The 19163-nt window shown below is 38.5% G+C and overlaps 1 protein-coding gene across 3 annotated transcripts in view; it reads left to right on the top strand.

Annotated features, from left to right (window-relative positions):
• LOC149005695 (S3 self-incompatibility locus-linked pollen protein) overlaps positions 1–19163 on the top strand; it is a 35624-nt gene that overhangs the window by 9885 nt on the left and 6576 nt on the right. For 2 of the 3 annotated variants that reach the window (XM_089168790.1, XM_089168788.1), the window contains 6 exons: positions 3242–3329; positions 5638–5699; positions 5843–5937; positions 11486–11565; positions 12435–12518; positions 15309–15425. In XM_089168790.1, the coding sequence (XP_089024916.1) occupies positions 3242–3329; positions 5638–5699; positions 5843–5937; positions 11486–11565; positions 12435–12518; positions 15309–15425 (526 nt within the window). The remainder of the gene's footprint in view (positions 1–3241; positions 3330–5637; positions 5700–5842; positions 5938–11485; positions 11566–12434; positions 12519–15308; positions 15426–19163) is intronic. The other variant, XM_089168789.1, reaches the window with a different exon arrangement.

Raw genomic sequence — 19163 nt, 5'->3', positions numbered from 1 at the left:
TGAATCATTAAATAAACAATGACTTGAAAATCGGAATAATGAGATCTATTAATTTATCATGTCGGCATTGTTTGGTTAAAAAAAGGAAAAAATGGATACATAAATTCTAATTACTGATCTATGCACAAGAGTACAAGACACTTATTTGGCATCACACTATCATATAAGTAAGTAAGAATGTAAAATTACTACTTTCATTTTCATTTTTCACATTGATTACTGATATAATACATATTACACAATTATTGTTATGAATCTTATGATGCTTGATGAGATGAAGTTATGTTTTTAATTTTTTTTGGATAATTTTTCATAATTGTGATTCTTGAATTTTTTTATTTTTATTTTTATGAATGTGATTGTTGAATGTTTGTTTAGTACTTTAGTTTATTATAAAAAGTATTTGTATTAAAAAGTAATTTAAAAGTAGTTATATTAAAAATAATGACTAAACCGCTTTGGTCACTTTATTGCCGCCTAAGCGCCGCTTAGTCGCCTAATCGCCAAGACGGAGCCCCAATCACTTTGGTCGCTTTGCCGCTTTAATAACCTTGCTAGGCAGTTATTGTTCCTCATCCTGTTTTTATGTGCTACATGATATGTATATCATACTATTATATAAAAGTATGTACTCAAGTTGTGGCAAATCTTTCATTGAACAAAAATGATTGTACTTTCTACTTGCAAAGACTGCAGACAAAGTTATTGCGAATACAAAATTTACCTTTCTTATTAAGGCCAAATTTGTCCATTTACTTTTGTGACAAATCTTTTGATGGACAATTATCTAATTCGTACCTGCAAAGGCTACCGCGATGTAATTACAAATAAAGAATCTAAATTTTTATGAGGTCAAATTTGTGCATTTACTTTTGTATTTAATCAGTTCATTAAGGCCATCAGTTTGATGTTGAGAGTTCCACCTTCTTTTTTTAATTAGAGATTAGAAAATCATTAAATTTAGATTTCGTTTTGGATATACTATGCAATCATCATTATCATCTTCTTGGAAGTTAATATTAATATCATCATTTTATTACAAAGGAGGATTTATCTTTCTTAGGAGGGTAAAGATGTCCATTTACCTCGATTCTTTCTCTCTTCCTCATTCCCTTTTTTATGGAAGACTACTTTATTTCCCTTGAGTGGCTTTTTGTCTTCTCTTATCTCCCATCCTATTCTTTTGAATATTAAATTTCGCTCTCCCATTCTTCCTCTCTGTCAATTGGACATTTTGCAAGAAGAAAGACATGGTCAAATTACTATTTCTCAATTTCATTTCTCATGATTTTGTAAGTACATTATTTTTTGTTAGCATTCTTTGTTTTTGTCACTGCTAAAGCATTTGTAGCAAGTTGGCGGTCAAAAAAAGTTTGACACTCTATGGCAAATGGTGATATTTGAACTTGATCTTACTTCTATCTATAAATCCCTCAATTTGTATTTGTTTTCAACTTTTATAATCTATATAAATAAATATAAATCATACTAGGTCACATATGCATCTGCACGTGTAGTAACTAGTATGTGTGTGTGTGTGTATATATATATAGTCTGAACCGAACCATTACTCATAAGTAAATGATCCATAGCCATGAACTCTATTTTATGTCCTCTATGATGTGACGATGTCGACTTCTGTTTCAGTTTTTTTGGATTTAGTAGAAGTAGATAAAAAAACCAAGGTATGCAATTCAATCAATGTGCATAAACTGGTGACCTCGTCGAGATATGGACAAGTCTGTAGTAAGAACTTAGAAATCAGTGTTCTACTTATGTTAAGCTAATTGATCAAATATTATTTTATTGTCAAAAATAAAATAAAATAAACTGAAGTACTCCGAAGTGGGATCAGTTGGTTTAGAATGACTCTTATAGTGGATCACAACTGCTGCAAGTTTCACTCTTTTTCAATGGTACACAGTTTCCTCATGTTGTATAGCAGACCAGCCTACTGATTGGCTCACAGGTTCAATTGAATGTAGTTCCAAGTGAGGGGATACCATGCAAATCGGAGGCTAATGTGATGGTTGGATTCTCAGATATGGGGGTGAACTTTAACTAGGAGTTTTAGGTTTGATGGAGGAATAAGTTAATGCGTGGGTAGAAAGGTGGATTGAATGATAGGGAATGTGAGATGGGATGGAAGGTAATAAACCCAATGGCGTTTGTGAGATGGGGGGGGGGGAGACAGGTTTAATTAGTCCAAATGCTTCGAATGATAGATTCCAGCAGCAACTTTATACGGCAGATGCTGATCAAACTACTTGTTGATTCTCTTCAACAAGAAGCAGTGGCAGCAGCAACACAATGTTAATAGTAGCTGACTTTGAACTAGTGAAAAGAAGGAAAAGATAGGTGGGTTTAGCTCTCGGCTGGAAACCTACTTCGGCCCTTGGTTTTTGGCTCTTCCAGCAAGGCACTACTCTTCTTATCGCTCACCAGGAGTGGAGACTAACACAGCAAAGTGAAGTATCCACTTCATAATCATTCTTCTTGGCTGGGAATGGTGTAATCATCCTAACATATGAAATGCTTAGCATATGGCCTCACCATAGTTTGAAAACACGTCCCATTCCGGTGTCTTAACAAGGTGAAGACAACTGAAACTGTGAAATTTCTCCGTAATATAATGAATTTTCTATGAATTTCACTTGGTGTTTCGGGATGCAATAGGTCAACATGACCAAAGAAAAGTAATTAGAATTTGAAACAGATTCCATGAATTTCAGTCGAACATGTCTGTTTTGGGTTTTGACGTTTCATATGATGATTTGTTTTGAGGGTTTGAATTACAAAAATGTTCACAATTTCTGCAAAGTCTCAGCGTTTTCAACCTATGAAGCTTACGGAAGAATTAGAACAAAGCTCAACTTGTCCATGGGTTTTTCCATTTCAATGATTAATGTTCAACAAACTTGGGTAGTGAATAGTTCTACGAAAATCTGTGATTTTTAATATATTCTATTCTTGAAGTAATCACCTAGGTGGGATCATTTTCTATTTAATCTATTTAATTATATAAAAAAAAAATTTGTGATCAGGCGATGGTGCCATTGGACATGCAATGTTTTAAATTTGTCTTCTTTCTGTCTGATTTATGAAAACTCTTTTGCATTGTGAATATCAGGTTTCTCACCCTGTTTGTTGTTGAATGTCTTATTCATTTGTGGTTTTAACAGAACCTGAATTGGTGTAAATTTTCTTGTATCTTATTTATTGACTACAACTAAAAATTTAGGTACAGAATACTGCTGGTATTAGTCGACTGTTAAATATTCGCAATTGGTCACAGTTTCTGCATCTAGAAAGGCTTAACTCGTTTGCAAGTAAGTCTTCTTTGATCAAGTTCCTGCTTCCTGGTTGGCATGTTTCAGTTAATCATCTGGATTTTGATATCTGTAAGTCTTGTTTGCTTGTTCAAAACTTTCCTACCTACTTGTTATTGTTAAAAGATAAAAAATAGTTTTTTTTTCAAACTGCCCAGTGCCCACTTAAGTTGGTCCCAAACTCTTGGTTGCCCACTTATGTGGTCAATATTACATGTTGCCCACTCTAGTGAACTTGAAATATTACAAAAAGCCCCAGTGTTACTTTTTGACCATTTTCTGTTAAGTTTTCAAGATTTGAATTATTAATGGACAAGAATACCCCTCACCCATGTGAATGACCAAAGTGCCCCTCTTACTCACTGTGAACTCAACCCCTAGGTGGGAAGGGGTTCCCTTCACCCATCTTCTTCTTACACCTCGCAGGAAATCCCACCACAGTTGGTGGGTGGTGATCACCACGCCTTCCTCTGCTGGCAACCATCACCCCACCTCCCCCTCACCGCTGCTCCTTGTCTTCATGCTGGTTCCAGCGGTTTGTTTGCGTTGCCTCCAATGATTCTTCCTACTCCTTGCCCTTTGTTTTATGTTTTCTACATTTTATAATGTCACTTGCAAAGCTGCAGGTTGAGCAGAAACTACCAAGAAGCCATTGTTGTAGAATATTTAATCTGACAGAGAGGAAGAAGAATGAAGCAACGGAGATCTAGGTGTAGCAGTGGAGGCTAATCTAGCAATGGAGCTTGCTCTAGTGTTGTCAAAGCATCCGCCTAGGCGGAACCCCAATCGCTTTGGTCGCCTTGCCACCTTGACAAACTTGGCTTGCTCGTTGGCTGCAGAAGCTCAATCTAAGTCCAACCTCTCTTACCTCGTTGATAATCTACCGGAGTATACTATTATTGCCTTTTTTGGCACCAGTACTCTCAAAGAATGGTATTCCGGCAGTGAAAACCCATTTGTAGTTATACCTGTTGACTTGAAACTTCTCCCTTCACTGAGAAGTATCAGCAATAACCAAGTTGCAGCCATTAATGGCAAATTCTTCCAAGAATTCCAGAGTCTCTTAAACAAAGATATTCTGGTCAACAACAAAGTTTGCTTTGAGGATCTACTTAAAGATTCAAAACTCGGAACAGCGGTAGGAGCCTTTCATTTTCTTTTCCAAGTTTATTATTTTATGATCTAATTTTGAGATGATTAGTTTTGTCGGAGGCAATGCAAAGAACCACTGGAACCAGCAGGAAGACAAGGAGCAGTGGTGAGGGGGAGGTGGGGCGGTGGCTGCCGGCAGGGGGAGGGGTGGTGGTTGCCGGCGGTGGGGGGATTTCCGGCTAGGTGTAGGAAGAAGATGGGAAGGGAGAATCCCTTCACCCACTTAGGGGTTGGTTGGGTACACAATGAGTGAGAGGGGCATTTTGGTCATTCACATGGGTGAGGGGTATTCTTGTCCATTAACAATTCAAAATTTGAAAACTTAACAGAAAATGGTCAAAAAATAGCGTTGGGGTTTTTCTAATATTTCAAGTTCACTAGTGTGGGCAACATGTAATATTGGCCATATAAGTGGGCAACCCAGAGATTGGGCCCAACTTAATCAGGAAGCATGGGAAAAACTCTAAAAAATAAACTAAGCAGATGGTGGGGAGGGGGTTGGAGTCTTAAATAAAGGTGCCAGTAGGCCCAGTACAGAAACTGTTAACCAGATATTGCCCCAAACAAAGAGATCTTTTTGTGAGCACCATGTAGAGTTAACGTGATTTTGCTAAATATTTTATATCGAAATTGTACTGCATTGATTAAACAGTTTCAGCTATGTTTTTATGTAAAGCATGATATTGGTTGAATAATATCCATATGAGTTCCTCACAGACCCTTGTACACTGTTTATAAGTAATATGAAAATTTTTAGTGAGTGTGGATAGGTCAGCTGTTTTAGAAGAAATTTAATGATAGGCAATGGGGTGGGTAAAGTGAAAAACCTTATTAGAAGAGGATGGAGATTGAAAAATGAACGCTGCATGTATGTGGAATATAGAGGATGCACATTATCTATTTTAGGCCTATTGTTTGTCTAATGCTGTTTGAGAGTTCTTTGTTGTCATTAGTTGGTGCATTGGTTTTTGTTCTGCATACTACTACAGATTTTGTCTAATTGCCTTTTTAATTTGTTTGATAGCTTCAGCATCTGTTGAGATAATAATGGCGTGTCCTAAGAACTAACGAAAACTATTTCTGAGATGCAGTGGTCTTTTTTTTCTTCTTTTCCTTACCCTGCTTTTGTTTCTTTGGCGAACTCATTCAATTGCAGTGGAATGGCTTGAAAAGAGAAGCAAAGCATTTGAACCAGCGTATATCTACACTGTTGAGAAGGTCATCCCAGTTCATCAGTGCATTACATCTTTGCTATCTTTTTCCCCATGACCTACGAAGCTCCTCAAGAACCTTTAGTTGACATTTTGATTTGATATCAAGTCTTTCAGTTTTTATCACTAAAGCTTACAGTTATTGTGCAGGGTTACTTTTTGCTTCCTGAAGCAGCTAAATCTAGGCACAACATAAGCACAGTTAACATCAGTTTATCTGCTACACATTCCTGCTTTGGGAACAGGTGATTTTCAGTTCATTTCCAATTATCTGCCTAGTGTAGCTGGTAGAAATGTGGAGCATAAGAGTCCATCCTAACAGGGAGTCTTGGTTCAAGCCTCCAGGTTCTTATCTTCCACCTCTATAGAATATCAGAAGAAAAATAAAAAATGGGTGGTTTTAGTTCATTTCTTTTGGCTACCCAATCTAGCTGATTGGCGTTGATTTTGGAACCGTTGGATTCTTCTCCATACTGCTGTTGTCAGTAATATAGAAATATATGGTGAGAATGGAAGAGAAGAAGAGAAGTTTGGGGAAGCTATGGGTCCTTATGTTAGATTATAAGGAACTCACACATCTATATTACTTATAGAAGACAATCAAAAGGATAATACAAAGTAGGAAAATGAAATAAAGCAAAAAGAAGCCTAAAAACACCTCCAATACCTGTCCCGGAATTATCCATGCTAATCCCTCTTATCCTGGCACACTATTTTTACCAGAGGCTAATTCTAATTTTTAACATAAGTTACAAATAACAGGGGAAGAGTTATCTGAGCCTACAACATTTGTTACATGTTGTCACAAGTCACAAGGTAGGCTAGTTCCATATTCATTTTCTAGGAGAGAGAAGTAGTTAAAAGAAAAAAACCCTAGGAAAATATAAGAATGCATAGGTAACTGCTTAGGCTCATAGATACTTATCCTTAAGGCTCCTCTTGTTTTAGCATTTTACTTGGAAAATTTCTCTTAAAAAATACAAGATTTTTAAATGTTGAAAGGTTTTTCAAGCTGTCAGTTCATTAATTTTAGAAAGCATATTCTTAAAAAAAAAAAAAAAAACCTAGGAAAATATAAGAATGCATAGGTAACTGCTTAGGCTCATAGACACCTATCCTTAAGGCTCCTCTTGTTTTAGCATTTTACTTGGAAAATTTCTCTTCAAAAATAAAAGGGGCGTACCCAGTGCCGAAGCTCCCACACTGTGGGGTCTGGGGAAGGGACTTTCTAGGCAGCCTTACCCCTGTTTTGCAGAGAGGCTGATTCGAACCCGCGACCTCCAGCGCACAATGGAGAGACTCCACCATTGCGCTAGGCCCGCCCTTCTTCTCTTAAAAAATACAAGATTTTAAATGTTGAAAGGTTTTTCAAGCTGTCAGTTCATTAATTTTAGAAAGCATGTTCCCTTGGTTCTCTTGCAGCCTGCTGAACTTTTTAATTACAGAGTGGAAGGATTATTGTTATATGGTGCTTTAGTATGGAGTTATATGTTAACTAATCACTTTAAACTCCATGAAGATGATGTACCTGTCCCTCTGGATGGGAAAGAGTTTACTTGGTAAGATATAGTGCCAAATTAGTTGTACATACTACTGAGTAGTCCAACATGGTCAGTGCTGAGCCAATTAGCTTATTCAAGTACATCATGTGACCTAGTTTTCATGATTTTCCATCGTCTCCCATTTTTATGAAGTATTATGACGTAACCCCAGGCCAGGGGCCAGTGTTCAGGTCCTTCAGGATCCTCCTCTAGAGGACAAGCAGTAAATTAGGGTTTCTCCCTGCTGTCTAGATCAATTTGTAGGTAATTTCGGTGGACAGCAGCTATGTTCCAATGTACCCTGCAGCTTAGGGTGTTAAACTTCTGGAAGTAGGTCTTCTGATGTGAACAGCAGCTGTATGTGCTCAAGTAGCCCTGCGGCTAAGGGAGCTTTGATTTCCAAACCTTGGATCTAAGGGTGGGGGGAGCTAGGGTTAAGTGGGAATGATTGGAAGGGCTATTAGGGTTCGGCCAGGCTGGAAAAGGGTTAGGGTTTGGAGGGACTAAGTCTGATTTTACAGAACCATAATTTCAGAATTATTTCATTAAGTTAGGGTTCCTAAAATTAGGGGTTTGGAATTTCTAGGGGTTGGGGGATAGGGTTAGGGTTGGGATTGAAGGTAGAGAGGGGAAAGAAGTAGTGAAGTAACCAGAAGGGCCCTCTCCACCCAAGGCAAGGTAGAAAGAAGACCTAAAATCAGCCCCTTCCTGTGGCTGTGAAGGGTGGCCAAACGGCCTGAACCTAGTGAGGGGCAAAGTGTCAGAATTAGGGTTAGTGATTTAACCAGGCCCAGCAAGCATAGGGCCCATCAAAACTTGGACCAAAAACCAAGCCCAATTGGAGCACCAAGGAGCTGGCCGAACCCTCAGAAGGGCAATTTGGCCGTTTTGCCACCTCCTTTGAACATCAAAAGCGTCTAATAAATTCCCAAATAAATTTAGGATCTTATATCTACTTTTTGTTTTTCAATTGGATTGGTGGTTAGAATCCTTTTGTCTGAGTAGGAGTCCAAGTTGGATCCAGTTTTCTAGTAGGATTTCTTTTGAAAGTTGGTTATTTTGCAGGTTAATTTTGATTTGGAGATCTCTAGATGAGTCCTTTCTAATTTGCTTTTTGAGTTTTAAAGGGGATCCCAACCCAAAGTGGATTCCCTAGTTTGAGTCCAATGAGTTTCCTAGATTGAGTCTTGGATTGTTTCCTTCAAGTCTAAGGTTATATAAACCCCTACTGCATTGTAATCAAATCAGTTGAGCATTAGAAATCAAAGACCTGGAGTTGTGGGAAGCTAGCCCACAACCAGTGTTCGAGGGTTTTATAGTGTGATTAAACTCTGCAGTTCGTCTTCTTCTTTGTCTTCTACTTGCCTGCAGCAGCTTTGAAGCTTCATCGAGACCATCAGCAACTCAAGCGGCCCCTTTCCAAGCAAGTTGAACCCCTAAACCATCCTCTACCTAGTTCCCCCTACCCCCATTGCGACCCCCACCCTTTCCTTTCTCCTTTTCTTCCCTACGGCAGCAGCCCCCTCCCCTAATTAAAACCCTTGAAAAGCCCTACCCCTTCCCTCTATCACCCTACCCCTAGGATCACACCTCTCTCCCCTACACTTTTCCTACTTTTAATTTTCAAACCCAACTACAGCCCATCCCCTTGGAGTTGCAGAATTTTCCTGCACTTCTTCATTAAAACCCTAGACCCTAATTCCATTAAAAACCTTGTATCTCCTCAACCCCTAGCCAAAAGCCTAATCCCTTTTAGGACTAACATGGTTCACATCCTCTCTACCTTTGGCTCCCTACCCTACTCTAACCCTAATCCTAACCCTAGAAACCCTAGAATTTCAAAAACCATAAAAATACAAAAGCCTAATTCTTAAAAATTCTGCAATTACATTGTCATTGGAGCAGAATATTTTAGACCTGATTTTAGCCCAGCTGAACTCTACCTCTATTGGATCCCCACCTTAGGCTCAGATCTACCCAGACCTAGATCTAAAGATTGGGAACCTAATCAGACCTAGATGCAGGAGTCCTTGAATGTTTTTAGTACAATACTGCTGCTGTCCTTAAATTCCAGACTTGAACAAGCAGGGTACTGAATCCTAGTTTGCCTGCTGCTTAGAAAAGATCCTACAACCGGCCCTGTGATTGATGCAAACCAGGGTTTAGGGTTGGATATCCAGAATCTTCTAAAGCAGAACCAGAACTCAATTAGGATTTTTTTGAGTGTTTCTGCCAGGATTTTAGAGGCCAACAAGCTATTGGGAATGTTAATTCAGATCTGAAATTTTATAGGATTTTAAATTTCAAAATTCAAACATTTCAAATCCTAGGTTGACTGGGATTTAGCTAGGGTTTAGGGTTGGGGAATGGGTGGCTATCCTGCAGATCAAAACTTTAATGCTACTAACCTGCAGTTCAGAAACAGATTCAGAGATGTAGGGGCTGAAGTATGGTGTTTAGGGTTTTCTGCACTTTCTTCAATTCTGCAAATTTTGCTCCATGATGAAGATGAATTGCAGATTGTTTAAAAAGTCCAGAAACAGGACAATTTTGGGGTAACAATGTTAGGACTATGATCTATAAGCTTATGCCATTCTGATGAGGGTAAAGGGGGTTCAAACCAGCCTGGGGTTGAAGGTTTGCTACTGGGAGTAGGAAGTGGAGCTGGGGACAAAGAGGTTGGAGGGAAAGGGATTCTAGGGTTTGAGGAAGGGAGAGGGATTCTAGGTCTTTCTGGGGAATGAAGGGGAAGGGGTAGGGACTAGATGCGATGGGGTTGCGTGACCTAAGGGGAAGGTGCTGTAACTTAACTTGGAAACTTGAATAAAGCTGCTGTTGTTGTTTGCATGCTGGAAGTAAGAATAACTTGAAAATTGCAGAAAACACCAGCTTAACCCAGCCACAGGTCACCCTCCTAGGGATCCCATGACTTCTCTCAAGTCTTTCTTCAACACATAATTTTCATCAACTCAAAAACTGAGAATTACAATGCATAAAGAGATTATTATAGCCTAAACTTAAAGCTTGTCGTTACAGATGAGATCTCTTGACAGATGAGATCCAATTACAACTCAAACTTGACTCTATCAACATTTGAAAAAAAAGGATTCAAATTACTACGAGATCCCCTTAGATTGGAATCTATTTTAGACACTTATTTGTGACTCAACAAACAACTTCAAACCAATCTAGGACTTAACTAAAATAGAACTACTTTAAGGTAAGGTTCCTAAAATTAAGGAACCCTATTTTAACAACTAGACCCTAACTGAAATGGACTGTAACTCTTAAACTAGTGACTCAAATAGAAAAATAAAGATAGATCCCTGACCCTTGGATTGATGGAATTCTATCAAGACTCTTATTCAGCCCCAAAAGAGGGCTTGGAAAATGACCAAAATACCACTGTATTTGGCCAGCCTTGAATGCCTTGTTGGGTTTGGTTTTTGGGCCCAATTTTTGGGGAGCCCAACCCAGGATACATCGGTAATCCAGGGTCACATCAGTTAGGGCCAGGATTAAGTGTCTAACCTACCTCAGCCAGGCCTTGTCGGGTCAGGGCTGGGCTGGGTATTTAGGGGTCAGGGTTTTGTAAAAAGCCTGGCCCAACCCGGTTCTGTTGCAGCCCATTTTCTGCTATGATTCCTTAGTTGTGGGCCACATGGTTATTCACTTAAATGCTCCCATCATTAATCCCAGGTGGTGCAATTTTCAGCATCATGAGATATTGATAGTGATTGGAATTAACTGATTTTTTGCCTCCCATCATAAGACTATACACTTTGAGTCTATCTTCAAGGTAGGAATTTTAGTGTATCCTTCAACATTACTTCAATGTTAAAACACTCCCTGTTGACTGAAATCTTTGGAGTTGTCTCAGTTTTTGTCCTGGAGAAAATAAAATTAAACCCATGTTTGAGCAAATGTTGCTGGTCTGTATGATAGAGGATCCCACATCCATCTGTCCGCTTAACTTCCAGTACAATACAATGTTATTTAGGATCTATGTCCTTGTGAGCTAGATGCAAATTTTGCTGGTCCGTATGATAGAGGATTCCACACCCATCTGTCTGCTTAACTTCCAGTACAAAACAATGTTATTTAGGATCTCTGTCCTCGTGAGCTGGATGAATGCATGTAGGCCGTGGTACAAATTCATTCTCTCTTATCGTATCAACATGGATGCAAGTGTACTTGGATAAATTTATTTCAGTAATATTGACACATTTCTGATGCATCTTCCTGCTTCCAGGTGGCAGCAACTTCTCATTAACAGCATTGTTGGGTATGACACAATACTAATGAATAGTTTACTGAATTCTCCTGGCCAAGGTAATAACTGATTCCATGATTGCATGAGTTTATATGTGGGATTTTGGAATTTCCTGTCATGATACATGACCAGAAATTTATCTTGGCCAAAATGATGCTGGTGTATGGTTTTCCATTGTTGTGGATTGTTGATCTATTTGGGCAGTTTGTAGAAAGGCTGCAAAGAACACCATAAAAGAAGATCAAATTTGTTAGTCTAAATGTAGAGACCTTCCCCCTCCCCTAGGGCCCCCCACCCCCCAAACACAGAAAGGGTTTGGGGGGGGGGGGGGGGGAAGAGAGAGAATAACTTAGCACTAATGATGGAGTATGAAAGAAACAACCTCACAGAATAAACTTTTAGGGATATCCATTGCATAACTTTAGAATGCGGCCTGATGTTTTAGGCTCTGAAACAGTAATATATAGATAATTTATAAACAAGTCAGTCAGAACTCAGTTCCAGACAGTTTTTCCCCATTACGGTTCCGGATGAAGCAGATCAAGCAACCAAATAGTATAAAAACCACTTTTCTTTCTGTATGTGCTGAAATAATAAGGACGAACAAAATATCTACTGCTTCTCTAACAACTAATAACCCAATTAATATATAAGGTATCCTATTCTTGGGCCTTACGCTCTAATAACTGGTTCAGCAAAGACAAGTACGAAGGATATAGGCCTTAAAAGGAATCTCAGAATATATATTGGGCAAGGACCGCAAGGTATCAAAACAGCCTCTTAAAATCCCATTCTATGTACCCTATTATGTTCGCATTTCTGGATGATTGTAATTGTGTATGACTAGGGTCAGTAAAAATTTGGATTTTAAAAATATATGAGTATTGTACTTCTGTTTCTAAATCTTATTTTTGAAACTTCCATGCAGGTTATCTTTATAATTACCAAACCAAGGAGTTCTACGATCTAAATTATGCGCACGAACCACCAGGGGGTTCTACTAGATTTGGAGGTCGGCCTAAGTCTTTTTGTACCTCCAGTTATAATATCATCATTTTGGAAGATCAAATGTGTCTTTTCTGTGCTGCATCTAAAGCATATTTGTGCTACTTCTAATTTGCGGTTGGAACTTGTGTTTTGATATTTGCACCAATCTTCTAATCCATTGCCTGCACAAACACACCCACCCACCCACTCGCACACACCTACACCAACACCCACACCCTCAAAAATAGATAGATTATGTATGTATCTTCAATCCACCCCAAATTGGATCTTCATTTTCGATGATGTGGCCCATGTCCATCAAGTTGACATTGTCATCCTTCTCCCCTTTTTTCTTTTCCAATTGCAAGCACTTCGTACCTGTTTATTCAGTTCTTCATGACTAAAGGCTGTGGGGTTCAGCATCAATCAAACCAAATGCATTCCAATTCTTCACAACTACTTGATAATGTTATTCAGTAGAAGACCGTATCACCCTTATTGCAGTCCCAATTTTGGAGCACTACTCCCATGGATGAACCCTAAGTCGATGCACCAAATGTCAGTGCATTTGTGGTTACTGCAGTTAAGTCAGCTAAAGAGCTTATCTCATTAGATATAAGCCTTGAATTTGGTTATGTAGGTGTAGGGACTTTGACAATTTGATCCCATAGGCTTTTCTGTTTGTCCCTTTGGCAATTAGCAATTTTTATGGGCTTAAAATATGGGTTGAAAGTAGGGAAACAGGGTTTTCTTCATTAGTTTTGTTAGAGTCTTGTTTTGAGCCAGTTGCTTTCATTATTTTGGTTTCCTAGTCTGTTTCTGTTACCTTATTAGGTTTTCCCTTTTTTCAGTGTTCTTAGTGTCTGATGTTCTATATAGGTTTGCAAAAGGGCTTACAGCCTTATACACAAATTGCAGTTAATGAGATCATAATAAGAACTTTGTGTTTTGCTCTGTGAGAGAGCATGGTGAGATGCCACTGGCGAGTGATCAAAATACTATGATGGGCCGAGCGTGGGAGACCCAATTCTGAGAGAGGCTACTCTAATCTTCTTCTTCGCCTTTTGTTTTGTTATTCTGAAATCTCTCGCAAATTTTGGGATCCAATCAAAGTATTTACTGTTGTTGGACCTGATGTTTGGGATCTTGTGGATTGGGGGTGTACATTATCTGGTATCAGAGCCATGGGGGATGACAAATGCACTCGACAGTTGCTGAATACTTTCAATTAAAGAATGAGCCCGACTAGTGTTGGAGGGTTTCATGTAGCTACCACTCTAGTAGGACTGGTGACATGCTGCAGCAGAACATCAAAATAGCACTAAACCAGAACTAGTAACTTAGGAAGTGAAGACCAGTCCAGCTTGTAAGTAGTATTAAATACAGGTCGAGTGAAGATGGAGGTGAAGATAATCTATACTTTCCAAATCTTTTTCAGGTCCGATGGCTAACAGCTGAGATATGAAGATAACATTAAGGGAATTGAATTTCAGACCTGATAAGCTGAAGCTTACTGCAAGTTTGGTCCAATTCTGATGGGCAGAAGTAGAGCTGTCAGTTGGTCTTGAAATAGAAGGCTTGATGGGAATTAGAAGGTGATCATCTGGAACCAACTGGGACTGGAACTGAGATAAAGTTTTCTCCGGAGGTTTGGCTCTGGTTTCCATATCCCAACAGATTCTGAAGGGGGATTGCGAAGATATGGTACTAGCAGTACATCCACTCATAGGAGCAGCAACAGCATCCAATCAATTATTAGCAGTGGTAGCAGTTTCTCAAATCACTTTTGGATGATTTTGATCTTCTGGTTGTGTTCTTCAATGCTGTCATAATCAGTATTCAAAAATAAAAGCACCAACAAGGAATATCGAGCAGGGCAAGAGAACTGACAGGATAAGAAGAGAAGAGTGGCAAACAGATTCAGATCTCACTGTCCAGGCTTTATCAGCCCTTTATGGGGTATTTGTCTCTCGCCTGCGAGGTTCACAGTCCTTCATCCACACAATTGGGACAATAAAACCCATGTAACAACATTACCCCCACCACATGGGCTTATAAATTTGTCCCATTACCTCAAGAAACCTAAAAATTTGAAGCCTAAGGTCTATGCAACCCACCATGGGCTAAAGTAAATTTTCTGTGCCCCAGTTGACCCAAGCAGACAATTTTAACTCAATCACACCAATTAAGGCTCTGTATGGTCATAATTTTGTTTTTTTATTCCTCCCCTTGTGTTTTTTGCACGTTTCTGAGTCCTAGATTCTATATGGTAACACGGGTTAAACACATTTCTCTAATTACAGAAAAGTATAAGCCCTTTTTAGGTTTATGTTATATTTTATGTCCAAATGACCTTTTCTTGTCCTTTTGTGGCTTAAGTGTACATCTTATGCCACTGCACTTTTAAAAGAAGAAAAAGGGAAATTGTTCTTTCATTGTAGAAACACCATATAGACTCAAAAGTGGCTAAACAGCTGGTTTGTGTAAAGGAAGGGGGGGGGAGTGGGAAGAAAGAACGACACCCATGCACAATTTGGGCCTATTTCTGTTCCGAAAGCACTGGAAGCATTTCTTCTTTTTGAACATTGCTCTACAGAGCCCTAGTAATTCCTGGGTAAGAATATCTGAAACATTTTTCTCACTTTCAATCATGAATTGTAATCATGCTTGATTTCTGAGCCCTTGGATAATGATTTTATGGTTTGTTAAGTACAGATAGATCAAATTTGCATTTCTGAAAAAGTTTCTTTCTCATTTATGGGTAAGATCCTTGGACTGGAATTTAGTCTGAATGTGCCATCCTTCCCCTTTGCAGATTACTTTGTGACAAAATGTGGTGTGCTTATGATGTCCCTGTTTGTTTTCTTCACAACAACCATGTCAGTTTCCTTTACTCTTAGAGAGACACAGACACGCATGCTGAAGTTCACAGGTAATATTGTTTTTCCTAGAAGGAAATTTACACTAAAGTAAGGTTAATGTAAGTTTTTTAGGATATCAGGATAATATGGCTTGATCTGAGCGCCATGTTGTGTCTGGTGGTTCTTTAATATTTATTTCAGGCTATTTTGGAAAAACTGAAAGATTTGGTGACCCTATTCATTGATATTGTGGATTTCTATCAGTATGTGGACAAGTTTTTATGTTGATAGAGATTTTGGTGCTTAGGATTCTCAGGATTCTACACTTTTTGGGCCACCCACCACTCATTTATAAAAATAGTTTAGGTGTGGCAATGGATCATGGTATGGCTGTATTTGGTCATGCTCGGACATGACACAGAATGGAAAGCTTAGCATGGCCCAAAAATTAATGGGTCATGTAGGTCAACCTGAACGCGATAATGAAATTCTTCCAAATCTCAGCATGACATGCTTCAGGGGAGATCATGTTCAGGTCAAACACAAAATGACAGCCATAAAAAGTCCTAATAAATGATTACCCAGCATTATTTTTCATGTTATCAGCTTTGATGCAATCCGTTAAATCTCTCTTTTGTTGCCTACTTGTCATGGAAATGGGCTTGTTTTTATTAAAAATGAGCCTAGAGTTGGGTTCCATAGATGTTAGACCTATCTTCCACGTAAATAGACTACTTTCGTGGGCCTAGAACAGGGTAATAAGATTGTATATGGTACTTCTTCATTAGGATTTAGTATCTTATACTCTGTTAATTTCAGGTTATTTTGTTTCAGTTTAATTGAACTGGTTCTGTATGGTTCAATTAAGTTAAATTTTTGTATTTTTTATTAGTTAAGTTTGCTGATGCAATCTGCCTTTCCAACCCTGGTTCCTCTTTCTTTAGCTAACTAAATGCCAAGAAGCATATTAGGAAACTAAGTTTGACTAGGTTGTTTCAAGCTAGGGTAGATTGGGCTTGTTAATCACACTCTCAACTCTATTTTTTTAAATATAACTGTGTGCTTATTTACTGAAAATAAAACTGTGTGCTTATTTACTGAAATCAAAACCGTGCCTCTTAAACTGTGACCAATTAATATGGTATGATATTTGTATGATGTACCTGTACTATTTGGTACTTGGTAATGGTAACGGTATGGACAAAATGACACTGATGAACCATACCATACGGATACCTTACCTAATATCCAAACCACTTTATACCGATTAAATATGGTGCGGTAATGATATGACATAAATGTATCTGTATTGTTTGGTATTTAGTACGGTATTGGTATAAGTTAAATGTATGCAGTATTATACCATATACTGCTGCCCTACCAAATTGAAGTCCTTTAAGTTAGTATTGTATTTGATTGATTAAAACAGTAACCAAATAGGATCTTTCACAGGGAATAATTTCAGATTTAATAGACTTAAGATAAACAGAATTCAGATATGAAGGTAGGCTGAAAATTGGAGTGGTAGTACAAGGATATTAGCTTAACAACTTGGATTGAATAGGTCTTCAAAACAGGGGCAGAACTATGAAGAAGACGTGGAAGGAACAATATAAGAGAATTGAGAGAACAATAAAAACACAAAGTAACACCCGGGCTTCACACCGCAAGGTGGATCGATTGGATTGAACACCAACCTTCCTTGATTAAACACAAGGATTCTCCATGGAGAAGGAATGCTAACAAAGCAACTTAATTTCAAATGATGATTTGTGTCTTCACCTCTTACATAGGTCTTTTTATGTAGCATTCTAAAGAGACATAAACGATTATGGTAACATCCAACCACTAGCTAACACCACCTACCTATTAATAACTCAACTGCTACCTAACTCTTTACAAAGGAAAACTCCTTTGATAATGAGTTCTTTTATTTTCAAAACACAACCCATTTTATTGACTTTTCAAGAATTAGACTTGGGCTTAGGTCTAGATCATGAACATCAAAACATGTGGGCTAACTTTAACCCACTAAAATAGCCCTAGCCCATGAAAGCCATGGGCTGATTTGGGTGATAGCTTTAGGCCTTTGATGGGCCTGACCCATTGGGTTTTTCTTTCTTATATATGCCTTCAATTCTACATCACCCTTCCTTTCCATAGCCAACATGTTTAAAAAGAAATCCGAATGTTTGAAGTTTGTAAAATTTTAACCAGTTGTTTCTCATCTTGGAAGGGGAACTTGACTAAATTTAGTCTAGACCAGGCATGTTGATAGTGGAAGGTTGAAAGATAACCTCACAGACAAGATCACAAAACAAACCATTCAGATAAGGAACCCAAAATCGGCTGAAAACTCAAACTTCTCATGATGTTGATCACAGGTCCATAAGCTCCCATAGGAGGAGCCCCAAAACCAAACCCTAGAATGGAAGGAAGGAAGGAAGGAACAATTCAGAAAGAGTTAAGAGAGGTTACTTCACGTGAGCAGTGAGCCTGGGGCAAAAGGAAAATGTGGACAGCTCACAGCTGGTGTGAAGATTAGCTGATGGTTATTGGTGGAATCACTATTATAAAGTTGCCATTAGTTTAGTTTCTTTTTTTAGTTTAAGAAAATATATTTTATTTCATTCATCAGGATCTTAGCCTCTTAGGTTGTTTCAGAATTTCCTCCTTGATGTTTATGGAAAGTTTCTACTTTTGCTTAGTTTCTAGTTTTCTTAAGTTTCTGTTTTTTAACCCTTTTCTAAATTACAATGCAGTGGCCAAACTATAAATAGATCCTTTTCATTGCAATTAGAAATTAAAGTGGAAAAATCGAATTTGTTGGTCATGTCACAATTACTTATGGAGTAATCCAGGTACAACAGCTGAGATAGCTATGGGTGAGTGACCTAGGGCTTATGTAGCCCATCCTTGATACAGCCTTGGTCGAATGAGGTCCACTCAGACTCCAGTCACAGCCTGTAAAGATTTAATAGGTTCAGGTAGGGCCTATGGGTAGTTTTTGTGATATAGGCTTCCATGGGATAATTTGTGGTTAAAGATGGAGGTGAGAAGCTTGACTATGCTAAGCGATTTCAAATGGGAGGTTCAAATTAGGTTTAAAAGAGATTAGACTAGAATTCAGCTCAAAAGTGAGATTTCTTTATAGTACAGAGAAAAGTGAGACATCTGTCAGTGTGGTTTGGGGGGCTTATAGGGTTCAAAATCCAATGAAACTTTGAGAACCTATGATTATGGTTAGGTAATGCTGTCTGAATTAAGTATTTTGGATTGTTAGAATTGAAGTCATTCAAATTCTTGATTTTGAGGTTTCAAATAAATAACTGTTAGATCTAGGACTTGGCTGGTCAGAACAGTCTGCTGTTGGGTTTGGAGCTGGGGTTTATGTGGAAATACAATGACTGCAATTTGGTGGGGTCATGCTAGAGGGGTTTGGGAGTTATTAAGTTCCTTGATAACGGAAGGAATGAAAAGATCAAATGGGGCTGGGGGAATAAAACAGAAATCAAAGGGTAAAAGGAGAAGGAGAATGGAGTGTAGGCTTCAGTGGAGGATATGCAGAAGGCTGTCTGTGAAGGCCCTTGAGGAATCAGGATTGATATTACCAAGAACCCTAGGAATACTCAACTCTTGGAGCTTCTCTAAAGTTTGACCAAAGTTTACATAAACCAGCGATGCACTAGCGACCTCACGCACAAAAAGACTCGTGCTAGAAGGAATTAATTGAATAATCAGTCCATATTAGCGTCCGTCGAGGAGGGTGTGTGTGTTTATAGAGTTTACAGAAGGAAGTCATACTAGGA

The sequence above is a fragment of the Hakea prostrata genome, chromosome 9 (genome assembly GCF_041222555.1).
Source record: "Hakea prostrata isolate BN-2017 chromosome 9, UWA_Hpros_2, whole genome shotgun sequence".
Classification (NCBI taxonomy): Eukaryota; Viridiplantae; Streptophyta; class Magnoliopsida; order Proteales; family Proteaceae; genus Hakea; species Hakea prostrata.
Note: the sequence above shows the minus strand (reverse complement) of the source record. Positions and strands in the feature narration are given on the sequence as shown.